The sequence below is a fragment of the Lygodium microphyllum genome, chromosome 4, assembly GCF_053477565.2.
Source record: "Lygodium microphyllum isolate KBCC chromosome 4, Lygodium_microphyllum_v1.1.10, whole genome shotgun sequence".
NCBI lineage: Eukaryota > Viridiplantae > Streptophyta > Polypodiopsida > Schizaeales > Lygodiaceae > Lygodium > Lygodium microphyllum.
In genome coordinates, this window is record NC_141138.1 from 75,336,359 (window position 1) to 75,359,267 (window position 22,909).

The 22,909-nt window shown below is 41.1% G+C and overlaps 1 protein-coding gene across 3 annotated transcripts in view; it reads right to left on the minus strand.

Annotated features, from left to right (window-relative positions):
* The window catches only part of LOC148037189 (uncharacterized), a 59,903-nt gene extending 42,004 nt beyond the window's left edge, over positions 1–17,899 (minus strand). Inside the window, exon 1 of one of the 3 annotated variants that reach the window (XR_015690600.1) lies at positions 17,584–17,899. Coding sequence is in view for 1 of the 3 variants with exons in the window: in XM_087676110.1 (XP_087532236.1) it covers positions 17,584–17,649 (66 nt within the window). In the remaining 2 variants the exon portion in view is untranslated. The remainder of the gene's footprint in view (positions 1–17,583) is intronic. The other 2 variants (XM_087676110.1, XM_087676111.1) reach the window with 2 other exon arrangements.
* Positions 17,900–22,909: the final 5,010 nt, after the last annotated feature.

The window sequence follows — 22,909 nt, forward strand, 5'->3', positions numbered from 1 at the left end:
TATTGCTGACCCTTGCAATCTATCCATAACATCATCGATCCGAGGGATCAGAAAACGGTTCTTTATCGTGATCTTGTTCAAAGCACGATAGTCAATGCACATACGCCATGAACCATCCTTTTTCTGCACCAAAAGCACTGGAGAACAGAAAGGGGATGAGCTAGGCTGAATCAGCCCTTTTTCTAACAGCTCATTTACCTGACTCATAATCTCCTCCTGTTGGGCTGCACTGACTCTATAGGGTGGTTTATTAGGAGGGCTACTTCCAGGGATAAGGTCTATGCAATGATCTTCAGGTCTTTCAGGTGGTAGCTGCCTTGGAAGTGACTGAGAGAAGCAATCAGCATACATTTTCAAAAATGACATGGGATCCTTCTCTAATTTAGATATATTCCCAACATTCTCACTATCATCCTTATCCTTAGCAAAAACTAAATACGCTAAAAGATAATTTTTCATTACTTTAGAAATAGCAGCTGCAGATTAAAACAGGGACAGATTCCCCTTTCAACTTTACATCAAGCGTGAGTGTCTTTCCCTTATGTTGAATAATGATCTCTTTTGCATATGAATCAATCACTGCATGCATACAGTGGCACCATGGCATACCAAGCAACACATCACAACCCTCAAGTGGAGCAATGTAAAACTCTTCGTTGTCCATATATCCCTGTATGTGCAATAGAAGCTTTCCAATGAGTGGTGTGACAGGTTCTCCATGACCCTTACATGCCATTCCAACTTCCCCCATGGCTCCCATCTCATCCTCTTTGATGCCTAGACGGATTGCCACGTTAGTAGAGATGAAGTTGGCTCGTGCACCATTATCAAAGAAGATCAATGCATGCTGATCCCTAATTTTGCTCCATGCTCTACACAACTCAGTAGCATCATCATTGGGCTGATCACTAACAACATCGAGCACCAATCCCACTGATGTTTTGGGCCTTTTACCCTTAGGATCTCCCTAATTTTCTAATTTTGCAGCTTGCTGCCTATTGGGACAGTTCTTTGCAATATGACCCTCCTGTTCACAAATAAAGCATTTATTTGCAGCCATCAATTCCCTACGTTGTGCCAATGTTTTCGAGCCCTTTGTTTACTGTTTTGGCCTCTTTTTAGGCTGGTTTTCAAATATGCCCCTTTTCTCAGTCTTAAACAACTTTTTATTTGGCTTCTCCCCGCTCTCTTGGAAGCCCAAATCCGTTCCACGCAGCAAAGCATCGGTTGTAGCAGCAATCTCTATGAGCTGAGACATGCTAGGCACGGTGGATTTTATGCAAAAATCCCTGATTCCTTTGGGCAGCCCACATACATATTTTTCCACTTGCTCATGAAGGGGTACGGCACAATAAGAAGTAAGGGGCAGCAATGCATCCCAAAACTTCTTATTGTATTGCTCTAAATTCTTGCATTCCTTTGCATCAAGCTTGTTCCAAGCTGTCATGATATCCACCTCAAAGGTACTAGTCAACCAATTCGATGCAAACATTTGCTTGAATTGTACCCATGTTGGCATTGCTCTACCTTGCATCAAGAGCATGGACCACCACTGCAATGCATTTCCCTTCAAGAAAGTGGCTGCCTTTCAAATCTTAGAGGATTCGATGAAGTTTCCCCCTGAATAGGCTGCATCAACCTGCTGAATGAAGGTCAAAGCTTTCAGCCTATCTTGTGCACCACTGAAGGACTCAAACTTCACTGCTTTTCCATCCTCATCATAGTCTTTTGCTTCCCCTTTGGGAGTCAAGTTGTCATACACTCGCTGCTGCAAAAAGGGTGCATTTGCTGTATTTACATCATGACAAAGCCCAAATGAAGCATTTGGATGACCAGCAATCATTCCTTAAGCCCCATAAGCATTCGGAGGTGCAGATGCATTGCCAAACATTCCACTTTGTGCCCCAGGCATCAAGCCAATGCTACCATACATAGGGTTTTGCACATTTCCAGTCATACCCGAAAACAATGGGCCTTGCACACCATGCATTGGTTGCTGCATACCATAGGGATTTGTGCCATGCAGTCTCGTATGCGGCCCTTAGCCAACCATTGCATGAAAAATCGTGCTACCACCAAAGTATCCTGGCTGCCCCGTCATAGCATGCATGCCTAGCTGTCCAAAATCCATTGGATTGGCACTTCCATATGGCCTTGCATTTGCATTCCTTGCCCCACAGGTACCAACTGTTTAGCTTCATTGGCCTCTTTAGGAGCTTCAAGTGAAGGATTTGGCACTACCTTCGGTGCATCTTGCTGTCTCGAAGGTGTAGAAGTTGACTTTTTCTTCTTGCCTTTGCTGTCCTTCTTTGGAGCATTCAAAAATCGGATGAACTGAGGATCCTTTGCCAATTCAGCAAAGAGATTTGCTGTTGTCCTCATCCAATTCTTGAACTGGTCATCAAATTCCTCTTCACTTTGCTGGTCATCTACCTCATGACGGCTCGAAGGCCGTGCATCTTGCCCAACAGCAACATTTTCAGCTTGTTGTCCATCATGAGAGCCTTGTCCAAGATTAGGCATTGCATTTCCTTTATTCCCATGAGAATGTCCATAGTGAGAGGCATCATCACTGCTTGATTCCATCTCACTATATGAAGACATGTTGCTGTAATTTCTCAGCTAAGCACAAAAATCAGCACTAGCACAAAGCTTTGGCTTGCAATCAGGTGCCTCGGGCTCACCAAATCGAGAGATTGAGTGATTATCCAGGCAATGGAACCATGTAACCAGCCTTCCTTCTCAAATAGGGTGGTTTAACCTGATTAAGCACTTAATTACAGTAATTAGCAAATGAACATAAACTGAAATGCTCACTTTACCTTCATAAACTTGGACAGTGGACACCCTGTTGGCCCCAAAATTAACACCGCTTTCGGTATTTCTTTAATTTCAATTGCTGATGGATAAATTACAAGCCGAGATTTCATGATCTCCTTGGCCAATTCAAAAGCCCCTTGCTATTCCAATAATCAGCAAAGCATTCGGGCAAATTGCCCCTTGATTTTCACCCAGGACTTGCTCTAATGGAACCCCTACTGGTCAAATGCTGCCCCAAATTCACAATAGATGGGCTGGCATCTGAAATCCTCACAATTCCACGAATTTCCAGTGCTGATTTCAGTGTACAATGCCTTTGGCTGATGGCACGGGTCCCAAGGTGGCTGTTAAACCCTAATTACTGCTGTAATTTAGGGTTTACAGCAGTAAACTCTCTGCTGTCCACCAAATTTGGTTGTACTCTGCTACCAATGACTGAGAATTACTGAGAATGCTTGAGCACAGATTGGAGGAGATGAGAGAATACTGTAGAGAGAGAGAAAATCAGCTGAAATGTATCTTTTGATTCGTAGCTCTGATGACAAATCTGATGGCACCAACAACTTCAAAAGAGGGGTAAAATATCAGCTTCACTGACGAGCCCTCCTCTCCTACCGCCGCCTCTCTTGAGGCGGAAGAGAAAACCTGCTGCCCCCTATCCTGTCACGACACGCGATCAGTCGTCGTCGCCTCTCAGAGCCAAATCTGATCACCTCCTCTCCCTCCACTAAGCTCAGAATGGCTACAAATCAGCTTCCACCACGCTCCAACAGCCTTCTCTCTAGTTGCATGGGAAAGTTTTTCCAAGTGGCAGTCTTCCTAATGCATTTTCAGTCATTAAATTAATTTTTCAAAATTAATTAATTCTCAAAATTAATTTCAGCCCTTTTGACCCTGCCAAAAATTAAACATACCCATCTGTAATGAAATTGGCCATTTGCAACTTAGAGTGGTTCCCAACCTCTGTTGACCCTTAGACTAATTAATTAATTAATGCTAGTCCCTAGTGTCACCACTGACACTTAATGGCCAAACAATTGTCCTAGGGTCCAACCTGGCACCAACTAACCACCAAAACCCAGTTCGCATAACTTAACACAACTTTTACCTTTAACAACCACTGCATCCTCGGGGTCCTTGGCCCGTTCCCATGAAATAACTGCCATGTGCATCACATGTGCTAAACAACCTTGCACATTTGATTAATAACTTAATCAAATGTTACTAGCAAGATTAAAGCATCTCAAAATTTCACGTCCCCGTAACAACAAGAGAGAGAAAATGATGAGATTTTTTAGCTTAGGTGAACATGGCTATGGAGTCACAGTTAGGGTTTTTGACAATGGCCTAGTTTTTTTGACATTGCAAAAGCTATACTTTATGATTTTTGAAGCTTTTTTTATGAAAATGAAGCTGACTTGATACTCTATCAAAGCTATGCTCACAGGATACATCGCGTAGCGCAGGAGACAATTCGTCAGTACGAACAGCATGCAGGCACAAACATGGCAATGACAGACAATCCACGCAATGTTGGAGTTAGGGAGGCTCAATGTCATACTGTGATGTACCAAGGAGAAGCGCCCTAAAGTGACGAAGAGATCCTCAGAAGAAATCGTGAGCTGAAATGGCCTCTACTGTGAGATCCAGAGACTCCAAGCAGGGTATGTCCTGCAGGTCACAATTGTAAGCTATGGCAATGACTGAGGATTTTAACAATGTTGAGCCTATGGTTGCCTGATGTCAGTGATTGAGGTGACAAGAGGAAGTTGTGTAAGCAGGGAAACACTTTTCTAGAAGGAAGCTCTAGGAGATTTGACCTGTGGAGTGAGATATAAGAGCTTCAAGCTAACAGGGTGCAGCTGGCTATGGCTGCCATGGAAGCTCAAGTGAAGGTAGAGTTGAGAGATGAAGTCATGGGCTGGAACTGAGCTGACCAGAGTTAAAGGAACTGAGAAAGAGCAGAGAAGAGCTAAGTTGAGCTGAGCCATACTCGACTGTGCTCTGATACCATGTTGAAAAACACGGATCTAGAGTATGGCAGTGGCTATGGTGGATCGAAGATTAAGATTAAGCTCATGATATCATAGACAAGACTTAACCTGTTACACAAGTGAATTAGGTTCCAAGATTGAGACTTGGACTCATAAACACAATCTTGTGTATAAGACTGACAATGACCAATGACACTAACTAAAATAGGAAAGCATCATGATATTACATTCATCATATATTGAAGTGGTAGTCAAGTACAATGCTTTATAGTTGTTGGATGGGTAGCAATTTCCCTTTTTGTGCATATGGAATATCTATCTGCATGTCCTAAGCCCAGAACTGCCTCATACAAAGAGGCCATAGTGGGTGTGATTGCAAATATCTCAACACGTGGAACACTGGATTCCTAGCCAATTGTCTACTACTCATGTTATCATAGTAAATGACAACTGGACCATCACCCTACATATCCAAATCACCTAATAGCTTTTGCAACCATACCATCTCACATGTTGCTATAACACCACCTCTATACTCAACCTCTGTACTCGTTAAAGCAACCGTTGGTTGTTTTTTGTTGTTCCAAGTAACTATTCCGCTATCAAGGGAAAACATGAATCTGCCAGTAGATCTTCTATAAACCTGCTATCAACCCAATCACCTGCACATCCTTACTTGCCTCGTAAAGAATTCCATAATGCAAGGTGAACTTCACATACCTCAATATACGTCTTATTGTATCCAAATGAGGCTTTCTAGATACTTGCATAAACTGACTCACAAGTCCAACAACATAACTCAAGTCTGCCCTGGTAATGGTCATATAGATCAAACTCCCTACTATCTTCTTGAATATAGTAGAGTCTTCTATCTCATCTATATACTAGAAAACTATAGATCTCACCCTGAACATCAACTATCTTCCTGAATATAGTAGGATCATTCAATGGAGTCTTTACATTACCATTTGCTCTCTGTACACCATGTGGCTTAACTCAAGCAATACCAAGCTCATCATCCAACCTCTCTAAGCCACTAGAGTCTCCATCAAAAACTACATGATTGGTAGATGTATTATGACCATCAAACACTTTCTTCTTCTCTTCATTATTACCTGCAACACCAGTAGATGTACTTGAAGATGTAGGGCTGCTCCTTAGTCTCCCAGACCAAGGATTGACAATAGATCTACTACCACAAATGATATCTTCGATCTACTAAGAGTCCATGATTTTTGCTTTTGTGTCTACATATGGCTATCATAATCATTAATATCATCCAATGCATCTCCACTAGATACATATCAACTGCTCATCTCATCAAAAATAACATCCCTGGTAACCCAAAACTCACTACTAACAGGGTTATAATAATGATACCCTTTATGATCAGTAAAGTATCCAATGAAAATATATTTTTCATTCTTGGGGTCTAATTTCTTCCTTAACTCATCAAGCACATGAATATATGCAAATCCAAACACTTTTAAGTGTGATACATTAAGTTTCTTGCCTATAAAACGTTCTTCAAGAGTCATACCATGAATTGTAGTTATAGAAAACTTGTTCATAATGTAGACAACAATATGAGTAGTCTTAAGCTAAAAATGCTTAGATATTTTTTCTCAATTATCAATGCCCATGCAACTTCTACAATATGTTTGCTTTTTTTTTTTGCAATCTCATTTTGTTGTGGAATATACTTGCATGTAAAATTATCACTTTATTCCATGAGACCTCAAACAGTCACTAAACTCGTTAGAGAATTATTCTCCCCCTCCATCTAATCTCGAGCACTTAAATTTCAAGTATATTTCTGTTTCAACAATAGCCTTGAAAGTTTTGAAGTACTCAAAGACTTTGCTCTTTTTCTTCATGAAATATATCCAAAGGTTTTTAGAGATATCATCAATGAATGTAACCTCTAAGTCTCTATATGCACAACATCAAGTATTCCAAACTAACATGCTTCACAAACTTTATGTAATTTTGTAACTCTAAATGTTGAAAAACTTGTAACCAACCCTTTGGACTACATTAATTTCAGCCTTTGCAGATTTGCATGTCCAATACGTTTATATCATATTTCAATGTTTGCAACCCTCTAGAGATAAACTATGAGATCTATGACAAAGAACTCATTGCCATTGTAGATGCTTTTAATACTTGGCGTCATCATCTAGAGAGTGCAGCCCATAAAGTTATCGTCTATACAAATCACAAAAATCTAGAATACTTTATGACAACCCGCATCCTCAATCAAAGACAATCCCGCTGGAGTAACTTCTTATCTAGGTTTGACTTTGTCATCACCTATCACCCAAGATGCCAACAATGACAATAAAATGCTTTATCAAGAAGATCCTACCTGGCATCTAAGAAGAGAGAAGCAACTTTTGATCAACAACGAGCAATACTACTCAAGCCAGAGCACCTCCACCTAGCAACCATCTCCAGTTGTCACCAAGACGGCTCTACCTTGATACGCTTAAATCCATGAAGCCCTGCCGCATGATAATTTGGCCAACAATGTTAAGAGACAAATTCAAGAGGAAAAAAGATATAAAATTTGTGAGTTTTAGGAAACTAATGGATTATTATACTATAAGGATCTACTTTACATCCCTTCAAGAAAGCCGAAAACTCCAGGTACTCCAACAACGCCATGACATCCCAGTAGTAGGACACTTTGGAGTTAATAAGACCTTAGAGCTTATTTCAAGAGATTTTTGGTTGGCCCCAGATGTGGAAAGAAGTTAAGGAATATATAAAATCATGTGATACCTGCAACAAGGCCAAGGTACCTCGTCACAAACCACATGGTCTCCTACAACCCTTGCCCATTCCAGCGTGACCCTGGTCTGCATAGAGTTCTAGACAACATCATCAGGGATTGGGGTCCCTAATTCATATCTAGTTTTTGAAAGAGCCTTTGCAACCTCCTTGGAGTCCAAGTTAAGTTATCCACAGCCAATTATCCCCAGCGACTGATGGTAAAAAAGAATGGATAAATCAAGTCTTGGAACAATATCTCTGTTGCACCATCAACTACCATCACAATGATTCGTTTGAGCTCTCGTCCTTTGTAGAGTTTACTTATAGTAATAATATCCATGCATCTATCAAGCAAACTCCTTTCTTTGCAAACTATGGCCAGCATCCAAGGATGGATATATATCTCTCCAATCAAGTAAAGAACCCTGTTGCCCGAGATAAAGCTCAACACCTAGGAATATACACCAAGAACTTAAGCAACAAATCCAAAAGGCTCAAAGTCAGTACAAGCACTATACGGACCAGCATCATCTCCAACATCCAACATACAAAGTTGGTAATAAAGTATGGTTACTCAGGCATAACCTCTAGACAACAAGGCCCTCCACCAAGCTAGACCACCAGAGATTTGAGCCCTTTACTCTTGTAGCCCAGAACAACCCAATTGCTTACCAACTCCAACTCCCCAACACCATGAAGATCCACCCAATCTTCCATGTTTGCTTGCTCGAGCCATATCATAGCTCACTACTAAGGGGGGAGTGATCTAATCCCCCACCACCTATCCAAATTGAAGATTATGAAAAATTTGAGGTCGAGCATATCTTAAACTCAAGGATCTCTCGAGGTTGATTGGAATACCTTATCCACTGGAAAGGATATGATATCAATGATTGCACTTGGGAACCTACAAAATATCTCCAAAGAGCACCTCTCAAAGTTAAAGACTTTCACAAGAGGAATCCAAAGAAACTTGGACCAAACCACCAAGCCACTCCTCGTGGAACTCGTCACTACGGACATGTCATGATTAAGTGTACAGATTAATTCTTGCTCATGCCATATGAATCCACAGCCCATGCGAACGCACCCTTAACAGGATATCCTTGAGCCAACCATGCGAATCCACCCTTGCCTTCTAAAAGATATGCCATATCTGCATCATTGATGATGTCATCATGGAACATTCTAGAAGATCTTTAGTTGACCTCCAACAACTATAAAAGGAGGGGCTCACTATAGAGCCCCTCAATCTTGCCAATGCTAATCTTGGGAGCTCAAGGAGTCGAGACCTCCAAGTAAGTAACTTCAAGTTCCAGTTCTAGTTCTTATCTTGTCTTCCATTATACTCCCGTTGTCTTGTCACCTTGTAATCTCGTAGTACGAGATCTTATCTAATATTGTCTTGTATATTGTTCATCCCCATTGAGGGAAATCTTGTAATTCTGATATCTTGTATCAATACCTATGGTCCAGGGTTGTGGAATCCTTCATATCCTATCAAGTCCTATTGTCTATACCTATAGTTCCGAGTTGTGGGATTTTCCATATCTTGTTAAGTTATCATTGTACCTTGTACCCCTACATGGGATTATCCTGTAATCAGAATTCTTGTAACAAATTTTGTATCTAGTCTAGTCTCTTGAGTACGATCTAGTGCTCCCATAACACCCAAAGTAGATAAAACCAAATCACCATCATCAAGTATTGCATCAATAGCTGCTAAGGCATCTACAATGCTTTTTACCTTCAAAACATACTCATTTACAGACATATTCCCTTTCTTCAGAGTATTCAACTCTTGCTTGAGTTTAATCTTCCATACCGATTTATTGAAGACATATTTTTAAAGGTTGTCCAAGCCACATGTGAGAACTTTCTACATTTTTTATATATCTCCATATAGTGTTATCTGCAAATAGCCAATACATTACCTTTTTATCTTTTGCATTCCATTCTTTCCACATCTTTAATTCTTTTATAGTCGCAGGATCACTTAGCTTTGGTTCATTTTCTTCACTTGAAACAAACTCGAAGAGGCCTTTTCCAATAAGAAAGTTTGTCACACAGAACTTCTATAATGGGTAGTTCTTTTTCTCTAGTTTATTAATAATAGGATTTCCACTATTCTCGGTCATTATGACATAACTGAGTACCAAACAGCAAGCAAAACGTCTACAACCCATCACAAGATATACATAGTAATAAACTAGGTAGCATTTTTCACTGACTACTCAACAATACATACAATCTACCACCTTTTTACAAATAAAAATTATGTTTTCTCCTTGACAAATACCTTAGAACGTACAGATTTGAAATCCGTAACTCATAAACAACACAACCAAACTTACAGTATGCCCTTAAAATGCTATCGGCAACCTTGTAGACAGACATAAAAACATGAAACAGGGAACGGAAATGGAAAACGGGGACAAGGATAGTGAGGGGGACGCCAAACTTTGGAAATGGGGATGTGGGAACGGAAACCGCATTTAAAAATTAAAATTAATTCAAAAATAATATTTCATTTATAATTCATGTGAAATACGAAAGCCAAGATCTATAATCCACAATGATAAATTAATATTTCAATCCATTCATGTGGTGCCGTGGGCAGAGCCAAGACAGGCACGTGAGTGAGAGACAAGCGACGTTGGCAGGAGACAAGTGCGTGATTCGAGAGGTAGTAAATTGGGACAATTGACTAGTCACTTTGCAAGTAAGTTCTGTACCACATGGCATTTCATGTCACATTTCTAACATGGAACGTGTTTCCTCCTGCATTTCCTGTCATGAACATAGCAGAGAACGTCCCACCCAACAGGGACGCGATTTGAAATGGATTTCGGTCCGAAATGGCATTTCGGCATCCCGAGGGGCCATTCCAACCATTCCTAGTCACTATGCTTGCAAAGATAAAATGGGACCCAAAACAACCTCAAATGGCCAAAAACACGGCAGACAAGCCCGAAATATACATTGTTTTGCTTGCTCATCAGATCTCACAACAATCTAAGATTTTCGCTCCACCCTACTTGCGATGCCTTCACAAGCACTATCTAAGGGAAAGAGAGAGAGAATGGAAGAGCTTCTTACCGATTGCTTGCTTCCTTGAATCCTTACTTCTTCTCCTTCACTTAAGCCTTCAAAACCAACCTCTCTTAGTGGCACAGCTCTAATACCATGTCATGAAATACATAAAAGAAGCTCACTCAATAACACAAGAAGAGAGATGAAGGCCAAAACGTTTTCTTGTTGGTTTTTCTTCTTTCTTCTTCTCACAATACAATATACACAAAGTATAGATAAGATACAATAAGCCAAATATAATAAATGATAAGGCATTGTCCATGTGAGGATCATAATGACTTCCGATGTGCTAAGTGTAGACTTACAGATCTATCTAACCAAGAATTCTATCATCAATGTCCACACATGTTGAGGTTGCCATCTTAACACTGGAGACACAAGAGAATGCCGAAGTCAGAGGAGCAACTTGCCAAAGATACATCTAAGGAGAACCTCCTATAAATAGTTAAAAGTCTCCAAATCTGGTAAACTTGCCAAAATGACCTGCCTCTATAGAAGAAAGTGCCACAATAGGTTACTTCTTATGACTCCACGATATAGCTCCCGATCTAAGGGATAAAGCATAGTTTGTAGTAGATGATCATGAATCCACGTCACTTGTCCAATTTGAGTCACTCTATCTAAAAAGAGTGACCCCCTCGCCCTACATAATCCTATAAGAGTGAGTCCCTTGTAAATAGCACAAAACGCACAAAGCAACTCGCCAATGAGCCTATGTAGAAGTCTTCATAAAAGAAGACAAGGATGCCACCATAAAGGAAATGTCTGACCAAGTATAAATAAGCCAGATCAACGAACCTACAAGGCACCTCTAATGAATAGCATTTCGGAGGGAATCCACGATCCTCAAAAACTTGGACTCTAGGTCCATGGGTCAAGAAACAGGCTGACACTTGGCCATACCAAACTCTGAAAGTAACTTGAAGATGTATATGTGCTAGGATATGAAGATGCCCTATGTCATTTGATAGATCTCCAAGACAAAAAAGAACTGTAGGATCCCTAGATTCATCATGTCGGACTCCTATCACAAGATCTTCCGAGTCCAAGCTACCTCCTGTGAGTCACTTCCTATGATAATCAAGTCATCTACATACAAGATGACAAGCAAACACGTGTCATCCTCAACCTTGTAATAAAGGTTGTGTCATGATCTAATCGATGGAAGCCACTCAAGAAGAACCGATCAATCCTCTACTATCAAGCTCAAGGAGTTTGCATCATGCCATATAGAGCCTTCCACAACCTATAAACATGGTCCTCCTTTCCTTGCACAAGAAATCCAAGAGGCTGTGAGACATAAATCTCCTCCTTTAGGATGCCATTGAGAAAGATTGACTTTACATCCATCTAGAAGACTAGCCAATGGTCATGTGTTGCAAGAGCCAAGATAGCTCGAATAATAGACGTCCCAGCTATAGATGCGAAGGTCTATGAGTAATCCATCCCCTACCATCTAGGCAAATCCCTTGGCAACAAGCCAAGCCTTATGCTTGTCCAAGTATCCATCTGAAAGATACTTAGTCTTATAGATCCACTTCACACCAATCACATTTTGCTTCGTTGGACGCGGAACCAACTCCCAAGTCTAGTTACGCTTGATAGAATCAAGCTCCTCCTACATAGCACAATGGCAAATATCCTATGCAAGAGCCTCATATACTATAGTAGACTCACAATCCTAAAGAATCTATGGCATAAGGGCATAGTTCACGCGAAGTGAACTATCCCACTGGGCCTACAATTTGGCTGACTTACATGGGCCTATACGGGTAGCAAGAAAATGGGAAACACTTGAGTCATGCATAAGCTACCAATACCATCGCAGAATGGTGATAGGCTTGTTCTGCTCTAAAGGAGACTGAATAACCTCCAGTACCTCCAATGCACCTATCTAGGATAGGAACTCCACAATAGATGAAGATAAATCCCCCTCATGGCTTCTCTTCTCATGACTCAACGCTCCTAGAAAAAACATGAGGAGATGGGGATGGAGTAGAAATACTCAAAGACAAAAGTAATAGAAGAAGAAGCCATCAAATAAGAAAGGGAAGTAGGGGGAGAGAGAGAAGAAGGAAAGGGAGGATTCGTAGATGGAGTGCAAATAAGTAACCTGGAAGGAAGGGGAGGAGTTGATGGTGGGGGAGGATCAATCCATGACAAAGAACCACCTGCAGAAGAAGAACCATCAAATAGGATCAGAAGTCTCATCGAAGAGCACGTCCTTGCTCACATGGATCTTTCTTTTCTTCGAGTCGTAGAGCGAATAGCCCCTTGTGGTCATGTTGTAGCCCACAAGGATATGCTCCTTCGGATTGGAGCCAAGTTTGCTCCCTCTCTCTTCTTGTCCACATGGACAAAATCATCACAACTAAAGATGCGAAAGTAGAAAACGAAGGCTTCTTTCAAAGAAAGCCTCATAGGGAGTCATATCGTGTAATGTGGAGGTTGGAGACCAGTTGCAGATGTGAACCGTAGTAGCCATCGTCTCATCCCAAAAGGAGTGAGGAAGACCGCTATGCTCCAAGGCCATCTCATGCATGGTTTGATTGACACACTCCACCACACCATTCTCAGATGGTGTGCTTGGATGCAAGTACTCCATCCGAATGTTATGATCTTTGCAAAACTTAGAAAAGAGATTAGAACAAAACTCATCACCATGGTCTGCTTAAATGCCTCAAATCTTGAAAAACATTTGCATTTCCATAAAAATCTTCCAATCGCAAAATTTGGAGTATGCATCTCTTATACTCCAAAAAATAAGGCCACACATAATGGCTAATGTCATCAACAATCATTCAATACTTGGCTTTTCCAACTAAGGCTATGCCCATAGGACCACATAGGTCAGTGTGTACCAACTACAATAATGTAGAAGCTCTTCTAGTGGCAACCTATGGATGGAGCTACCTATGCTGCTTGGCCCTCAAACAGCTAAGTCATTGAGTGTGAATGAGAGGGAAATCAAGGAGTCCCTCCTTCTAAGAAGCCCTCCTGATAGCATCAAAGTTGAGGTGCCCATATCAAGCATGTCAAAGAAGTCCTAGCTCATGGAGAGTCCTCATGGAAAGGGCTATGAGCATATAAAGCCCACCCTCTTGTGTACTTGTCCAAAGAACCGCTCTTGTAGAAGCATCCTCCACAATCACTATATCCTTGGTAAAAACAACTCAAATAACTAACTATCTAAAACCATGAATAGACAATAGGTTAAAACCCAAATCTGATACATAAAAACCTTTGACTGAAGAATGTTGCCAAATCCAAAAATAGGGAAATGGTCTCCACTCCACAAACAGGTACCAAAGAGTTGTCACTAATAGTGACGGATCCCCCTCTTGAACTCATGTCCTAAAGCCAATCCTATTGATAGGTCATGTAGAAAGAAGATCCACTATCCACAAGCCAAGGCTTCTCCACAGTGGAAAAAGCAAGAGTGGTATAAAGCAAGAGCGGTAACCTCCTCCTCAAACACATGTACGAAGACAAACTCAATGGTAGCTAGGGTAGCCTCTGAATCCTTAGACCCCCTCCTTGGGCTTCACATGGGGATACTTCTACCAACACTCCTCCAAATGAGTACCCTTTCCACAGTGTGGACACTTGGGCCTATTCTTATCATCCTTCTTTTCCTTCTTCATGTCATCCTGTTTCTTTGCCTTTGGCTTCACCTTCTTCTTCCCTCCTCTCCATCTTGAAGTGAAAGCCTTCATGGAGCCGGATCCATGAGTTCCTACCTCTTTGAGACACTCATCATGCTCCAAGACTAGTGGAGCTAGCTATTACATCCATGGACATCCAATTGGGCACTAGTAGTATTGGTCACAATGGTCATGAAGTGACTTAGTATGAATGCACTAATGGTAATTCAAGGTTAGGATAGGTAAGTCCTACTCATAGGACTCAAAGCCCTATTATGCATGTTCATTGTGTGATCACCACTCTTTGACTCTTAGTCCATTCATCGACGCAACCTAACACCCGGATGGCATGGATTGGTGGTATGGGATGCCAACCCTTGGGATGCAGTCATGACCTAGAGTGTCCCCTTTATTGTGAGTTTGGTTTGCATCAAGTCTCATATGCAGGTTGAGTCCAGGGGATGTTTCACTAGCTCCTCCCAAAGAAGAGTCTCACAAGTCCTCGATGTAAGAAGGTTGGTGTAGAACACAAAAAACTTTGAAGATGGAAGCTAAGTCAAGAGAATCATTGCCATATCCTCCGAAGATATAGTCCTCCCAAGGAATGCAAACTCATCCCTTATGTCCTCCACTTTGTGGATGTGATCCTTCGTAGAAGGAGAGTCATCAATATTAAGCATTTGAAGTTTCTTCTGAAGAGAGATCCTGTGGGCAAATGCCTCCCGACTATACAAAGACGTAAGCTTCTTCCATACTTCTACCATCATCTTCAACCAGCGAACATGCACTAGGATAGAATCTTGTAAACTCGTGAAAAGGAAGGATCGAGCTCGAGAGTTGAGCCTATCCCATAGGTTTACATGATCCATTGATGTTCTCTCACAGAGGTTCTCCACCAGACGGCGGGATATAGGAAGGTTAACAAGCTCCCAAAGATCAAAGGTGTCAAGGATGCATTCCACCTTCCATAACCAAAGCAAATAGTAAGAAACATCTAGCCAGTCCTCTTTGGATAAAGAAGGGAGAACAAGCACTTGGACAAGTGGTGCCATGTTAGGCATTTTAAAGCTAGTAGAGCAAGCACTATATGAAACATGGAGATATGGGGGAAGAAAAGGCTGCTCCAAATGATAAGACCGTATAAAAGGGCTCGGCAACCTCCATTCTTCATGATAATCACACCGTCGTTCAAAGGAGTGATGGGAAACCTCCTCATTCAAGTCATCAAAGTCTTGGAACCAAGTATTAGACGTCTTTGTATAAACTGCAAACACAGAAGGGCTGCTGCATTTTGTTGTAGGAGTGCCCGAACAAAGGGAAAATCAGTAACAACTCCAAGAAGAGAGTTGTGGTTGTCCTACCTTTGTCAAATGCCACCTATGAAACGCAAAAATTTTGCATTTACAGCAGTGACTAGCAGGCTGAAATTTGAGTTTTCAGCAACAATGCAGTCTCCTGTTTGGCTGGAAACTCTATGTCCTCACATAGGTGATGATATCATGTGAGAGTGTGCTAGAGCAGTCTTGCACAGTAGATGACACCGAATTGACCCTCAAAGTGAGTGCCCCTTATGGTATTTCTTTAATACCGAAGATCGGCTTTTACACAAAACACTTGTGAACCATCCATGTGATGAATGTGGCTGTCACAGACCAACACTCTTTTCACTAATGATTCCTCGCGTACCTAGCTCTTCAATGGACCAAATTTGCTCCAACTACTATGTCCTCACTTGCTCTCACCAACCTTGATAAACGAGCTTTAAATCTATCTCAATTACACACTCAAACTAGTGTATTTATAAGTATAAAAAGTTGCAATCACTTCAATGTTGACCGACATGACATTGAGAAATGCATCCATGGTCTCTCACTGCTACTAGATTGAAATCAACGAGGAATTTGCAACAATCTCAGTCCCAGACTAATCCGATTCGTTCAATGAGGTCTCAGCCCTAATAGTCCAACAATCTTAGAGCTTTTCCCTAACCAATGCACCTTCAATTACATGTCAAATTGAAGTAATTCAGACCTGTAAACCTGCTATCTAGAATGTCTTCAACAAGCAATTCCACACCCAAAATGATTGATTTCTGCAAACCCTAGCCACTAATCTGCTATAAACAACAAATCCTAATTTTGATCTATTGTAAAGGAGTGCTTACACAGCCCAAGACAGAGAAAGGAGAAGAAAGAGATTCTAATGTGTGCCCTAAGGAGCCCGGATTGCTGATCAAGCTTCCACCTGTAACACCAAGTTCTTAACCTAAGCTTTGATGCACCCTAGCATACCTTTGATATGATTCAAACTCGGATAAATCATTCTTGATAAATTTTACACCTAGATGCTCATAAAATTAAGGATATTGACTTTCATAGCTGTCTATAACCATGGGTTCACAAATCATAACAAGGCAAACCACACCATGATCTGTTTGGGAACTATATGAGCAATAAAAGAAGTACATTGTCACCGTGCAAACCCGAGCACAGTGTGCACAAGACAACATGTCCATTATTATCTAATGCACAATATAAATGTGGTCTCCAACCAATCTAATGCTGGTCAGATTTTCCCAGTATACAGAATGTGTTTAACCTTAGCTGTTGCAGAACAGAAACAGAGGCTGTGGAAGGGGTCTAGATGATATGTTGATGTGAAATCGGCAAGTCCAAGTGTATCTCTTAAAATTTTAGTCATAATTAGGGAGTAGCAAAGTGCACAACGTCTCTGAAAGCATTGTATGTGGTGTTCACATGTAAGCCATGCAGCATCATCAGCAGCAAGGGCTTCTCTTTGGTGAGAACCTTCACAAGCTAGCACAGTTGAGAAGTGTCGTAAAACCATAGCCAATTATATGGCCTCTGAAGATCCTAATGTAGAGCGTGATAGAAACTGCTGGCACTAGGATACAATTTGTCACCGGGCCGCTTGCAATGTGGTTCATGGCGATCCAGTCACATCACACAATGCTTCATAATCCAGCAAAATAGCATCACACAATGCTTCATAAGAAGCCAGCCAAATGCTGTAATGCAACGTTTCAAAGACCGGGGTCTTTGCAGGAGGCCTGTGGTGGCCAAATGCTGCGTTCATTACAAGATGTCTTGAACTGTAAAATAACATTCATGTGGAATTTACAACACACACTCTCCGCCTCGTTTGATGATCACGAGTGCATAGATGCAAATCACGATCATGTTCAGACATTGTTACGGCAAAAATAAACGTGCGATTGTTCTGATGACAAGAATTACCCCTTTGCCAAGCTTCTGACAGACATGGTACTTGCGAAGCACATGCTTATCGATCTCCTCGCTCATGCTTGCGGTCCCCCCCGAAGTTCTTTATGAAACAACAACGGCCTTCCCAGTCGGTCTTCCCTCCTCTCTCTGTTACTTTCCTGCGTTGTGATTCATCATGTCTCTCGCAATCATCGCTACTGCGTCCTTGATAACCACCATGCAGCACAATGGTTTTGCAGCACAAGTCGCGCCTTCACACCATTGCTGGCTTGCTTTACAAGTAAGAGGCATTTCATGCACCACCTGTAAAAGGCACATGTGTAAGTTAGGCTATTGTTATAGGTAGAGCGACCATCCGCTTAATATTTCGAGCATGTACCCAATTGCCCAATGAGTGACCAAATGATTATTGATGCATAATACTAGGAATCTTTTTTCCGTTATCAATGGGCACTGTCAAAGTAAAATTGTCAACATGAACTTGTTAATCTAAAACTATCAACGTGAACTTGTTGACGACGGTTATTGTGCTGCTTGCACATATTGATAGTTTATTCTCAAGTTCTCTTAAGTCAAAACCCCTTGCACCTAGGTGGCGCAAGCTTTTGCATCTCTAAACATAGAGATGATTTCTTGATGGCACTCTTGAACGTATCACCCAAAGCCTATGACCTCATTCTTCTTCCAAAAACCCTGGTGTTACTAAATGACCATGTGTGCTTAAGTGATCACAGTTGTCCGAACACCCTCGATCATTTATTCATCCATTCTCTTTGCTTCTCCAAAGAGCACTAATCTTTGCCAAATGCGATTGTCAAATCCTACACTCCAGATCCATTTCCTAATCTTGTATAAAAGAATATTTGTTTCTCGACGTTCCCAAAAGAGGTGTTCTTTAGTTTCCTTACTTCTCTTACATAGGGGGCAAATTGGAGAAACTCCCCTTGCTTTGGATAATTTTTGCTTAGTTAGGAAGCTCTTAGTTTTTGCTTAGTTAGGAATCCCTCAATGATTATCTTCCAAAGGATGGAATGGGCCTATTGAGCGGTATTGCTTGTTGCCAAACCTCCCTAGTTTTTTTCTTCCACATACTTACTCTTAAGAGAGGGTATTTGACTCTCCATCTTTCTTTTTGTTTTTAGCTAAAGTATGATAGGCCTACTAGCCTTGCCCCCCTCCCCCCCCCCCCCACAAAATGTGGCTGCATTTCTAGCTCCAACACCTCTTCTTATGATTTGCTCTCATGAGCTTTAGAATTTGTTCTTTATGGGAGACAGTATTAGAGCTAGGCCATTCTTCCTCTTTAATACTACGATTTCTAAGAGTTTCAGTCATTCTTGAGCTAGGAGGTCCCACTCCTCCTAGATGGTATCGATTAACTTGATTTCTCTGATGCCTTGCTCTACTACATCATACAATATTTTTAGGTCTTTCTTACACAACATTGCACACAAGTTTTATTATGTAATCCCTAGTGTTGTTGAATCAAAGGCCCAATCGAAAATCTAAATAGTCATTTTCAAAGAGTCCATTTCAAAGAGGGATCAACCCACCTATCACATGGGACAATTCACGAGCATCATCCAAGATTCCTTCTAGGCCTTGACTATGCCAGTTACAATCTTTGGCTGCTTGATCTTAATTTCAAGACAACAGGGCATCTTTCCACCTATGTCATCCATTATTGTCCTCACCTCTAAGAGCTCCTCCAACTACCCTGTAAGGATTTCCATCTAGGGGTGACTCCCATACATCTTCTTCAATAGGGAGAAGACCAAACCATCAGTAACCTATTCGCTTTAATCTTTGGGTGGTCCACTTCTAGCCCTCTTTCCCCTTTTGTCAAAGTGGCATCCATCCTCTTGAGTAGAGCAAAGACCAACCCATCAACAACCTACTAGCTTTAACCTTTGGGTGGTCCACTCCTAGCCCTCTTTCTCTCTTCCCTTATGTCACAATGTCCCATGAGATGGAATGTCATTGCTACCTACTATTTATTGTCGAGGAGTTTCAAAAGAGCTTCTCAACTCTATTTCAAGAAGACTATCATGGTCACCAACTAGACCAGTGATGCCATCAATATCACCTTCAATACCATAAGCCTATCTACAAAAAAGATCACCTTATTTTACTACTTTTGGTCCTTTTTTCTATCCTCTTATAGAGTTAATCAAACTTCTATTTTGAAGTTACTACTACACCTAGGGGGCATCCTAGCTAGTAGAAAATAGTGCCATGTTTGACTAGTTGAAGGGCAATTCCCTCAAGCCATCTAGGAATATTTCGAAGCCCAAGTAGGGAAGTTTTGAAATTTTTCTTTCTTATAATCAAACCAATAAGGTTTGAAAATTTATTATGCACTAGGAGTAGAGTCCAAGCTAACTCCTTTTCCATCTCCACCAAGTTGGAATTCTCCTTCACAAAGAACTAAGAGGAGAAGTAGACTTTCTTTAGTAGGGGTAGTCCTTTGAGTCCTCCTTTGCTAACTTTGCACTAATTCTTCTACATAGCATAACTATAATTGTTGGAAAAAGAAGTGGTGCCAATTGTAAAGGGAGATGACCACATCCAATTTACAAAAGCCTTGGCTAAGTCATTAGTGAAAAGGATGCTCACCGTATTCTTGAAAGCCTGTGCATTCAGGAGTGGAGACAATGAAACTCCATCTTTGCTGCAATCTATGAGTTCAAAGTGGGACCATTGGAACACCCTTATTATTTCAAGGGTTTCGACGCATGAAGCCTTCGACTATTTCTCACCTAGTCTACCCACACATGTAAGCACAACAAACTAACCTATCAAACAATAGATTGATTTGAGGCAAATGTATCAAGTGTACTTATCAATGTGTACCATGTTGTAGTCACAATGCATTGATAAGCATTGCTTCATGATCCATGTGCATAGCCCTTCGCTCACAATCTTTCTTTCATTGTTTCTTACACAAGAGATGTTGCCAATAATGAGCTTGAGGAGATAAGAAAAGGAGAGAACTTCACTTTGCTATGTCCCTCACACTTTCAACTTGATACACATTCACTCTCACACATCACTCACTAAGATGGGATGGAGAAGAAGAGGAAAGAATGCAAAGAGCTTCACAACTCCATATCCTCACTCCACACACTCCCTCTCCTTCACTCACACATAGACAATAGAGTAGTAAGAGAGATAATAAGCAAAAGTGAGCACATACATGAATAGCATGTTTCGTTCTTTTCATCCCTTATATACAAGTTTTTAGAGTTAGGGTGCTCACCTCCCCCTTGGGTATCCATCCCATTTCCAAGTCTCTTAACTAGTCTCCCTACATTTGTGTGCATCTACCTTAGCTTAAGCCTTACTCCTAATGTGTAAATTAACTTGTGCACATTCTAATCCTATGGTATCCATCAAGATTGCTTACACTTTGCATGGGAGGGAGCTCGATTCTCATTAGCTCACCAAAAATATCCATGTTCTTAGTACAACAGCTTCAAAAATTTAATCTCCAAACATTATGGAGGTGTGTTTCACATTATGGTTAACATTATCCCCCCCCCCCCCCCCAATCCCTAAGATGAGTGCCAATCCCATGACACTCATGTCAAAGTAGCTTACCGTAGCCAGCATTGAAGACAAGGAATGTTTGAACAATTGGTAAAGAAGTCTTCATAGAGGAGGGAAACTACATCAAAGAGTGGAAGGATGGTGGATGAAGCAATCATAGTTTATAGACAATGTAGGGCCATCAATGTTGAGGGATCTTTAGGAAGTCCATTATAACTTGTAAGCTAACTTGTGCTCTTTCCAAGGGTGTCTCTACCTTACTTGTGCAATGTGACTAGCGCATGTATCAATGAACCTAGGAGATAGGTTGACTTCTGAGTGACTTGGAATGTTGTGCCACACAGAAGGATCCAATTAGTGATACGTTATGTCGTGATGTGGAGGTCTTAGGTTAATAGATTGCCTTTCCTTAATGTGCCTTAAGATTTTGTTGTGGGGGTGGGGGTTAGGGGTTTAGAAGTGAGAACCCCTAGGTACACTGAAAGTGTGATGTTCCTGTATTCTTTTGTTTTCTTTTCTTCTTGTTTTTTAGAGAAGTGACAATATAAATGAATGTGTGGAAGATAGTGTACAACTAAAGAAGTGTGTGAAGTGTTGTTTGGAGGCATTCCTTGTTGAGAATGTATTCTTTTACGGACTCATGAAGTTGCAAGGTGGACTCAAGATAAAAAGGATATGTGCACTTGGTGAACCTATTATCCACAATATTCTCTAGCAATTGTATAATACAATAAGTGGGTAACAACACGACTTGGAGGTGGATTTGGACCATCACTACACAATCAGTACTTGCATTTATATCAAAAAGTATAGTGGGAATCCATCTTCATAAGGTGTGACGAGCTCTTGTAGTAGCTTGATCAAAAGCTTGAGATAGTTACAAGTTGTGATAAAGAAGGACAAGTGGCTAAAGGAAGGCACTAGATCTAAGAACTAGAATAAGTAGGTTTTTTGCGGATGGGCAGCCCTTACATTTAGAATCCTAGGAAAGTTGTACCTTCCATGCTTACATTCTTTGTACTCCCTACCATGCCTTTGTGGATAGGGGCATCATAGTGGACCTACCCTCTCATTTGATGTGAATAACATGCCCATCGTGAGGACGGGGTACCCCCACTCTAATAGGCCTCGCCAAACTTTCCTCCATTTCTTCTTAAGATATGTACTCTTGCTTCCATGTGCATGGTAAGACTTGCAGCAGGTTGGGAGATCTAGCTAGTCGAGCCACTTATTTGCTATGTTCTTGGATGCTTGAATGAGCAACCATATTGTACATAAGGGTAGTGGCCTCCTAGATTGGCTTTCCTCATTTACCTTTAAGTCAAACATTATCAAGTGCTACACTATGTGAGCTCAACATTGGGACCATTGGACACATCCTTATTTCATTAAGGATTTCGACTCACAAGCACATGACTATCTCTCATCTAGCCTACTCATGCACTTGACAAATCTAACAACTCAACACAAATAGTGAACAAACTTACTAACACTTACCACATTGTACTCATTGCATTGGTAAGCCATGTCCATGATCCATGTGTGCACTCCTTCACTCTTGACCTTGCTTATGTTGTTGCCCATGAATAAGAGGAGTTGCTAATGATGAGATTGAGGAGATGAAGAGAAGAAGATAACTTCATGAATCACATCCCTCACACTCTCAACTTCACACAATCTTACATATATTTACAACTCACCAAAAGAATAGGATGGAGAAGAAGGGGAAAGAATGAAAGGGGCCTTCCCTGACTCCATACACCCTCTCATACTTCCTCTCCTTCACTCT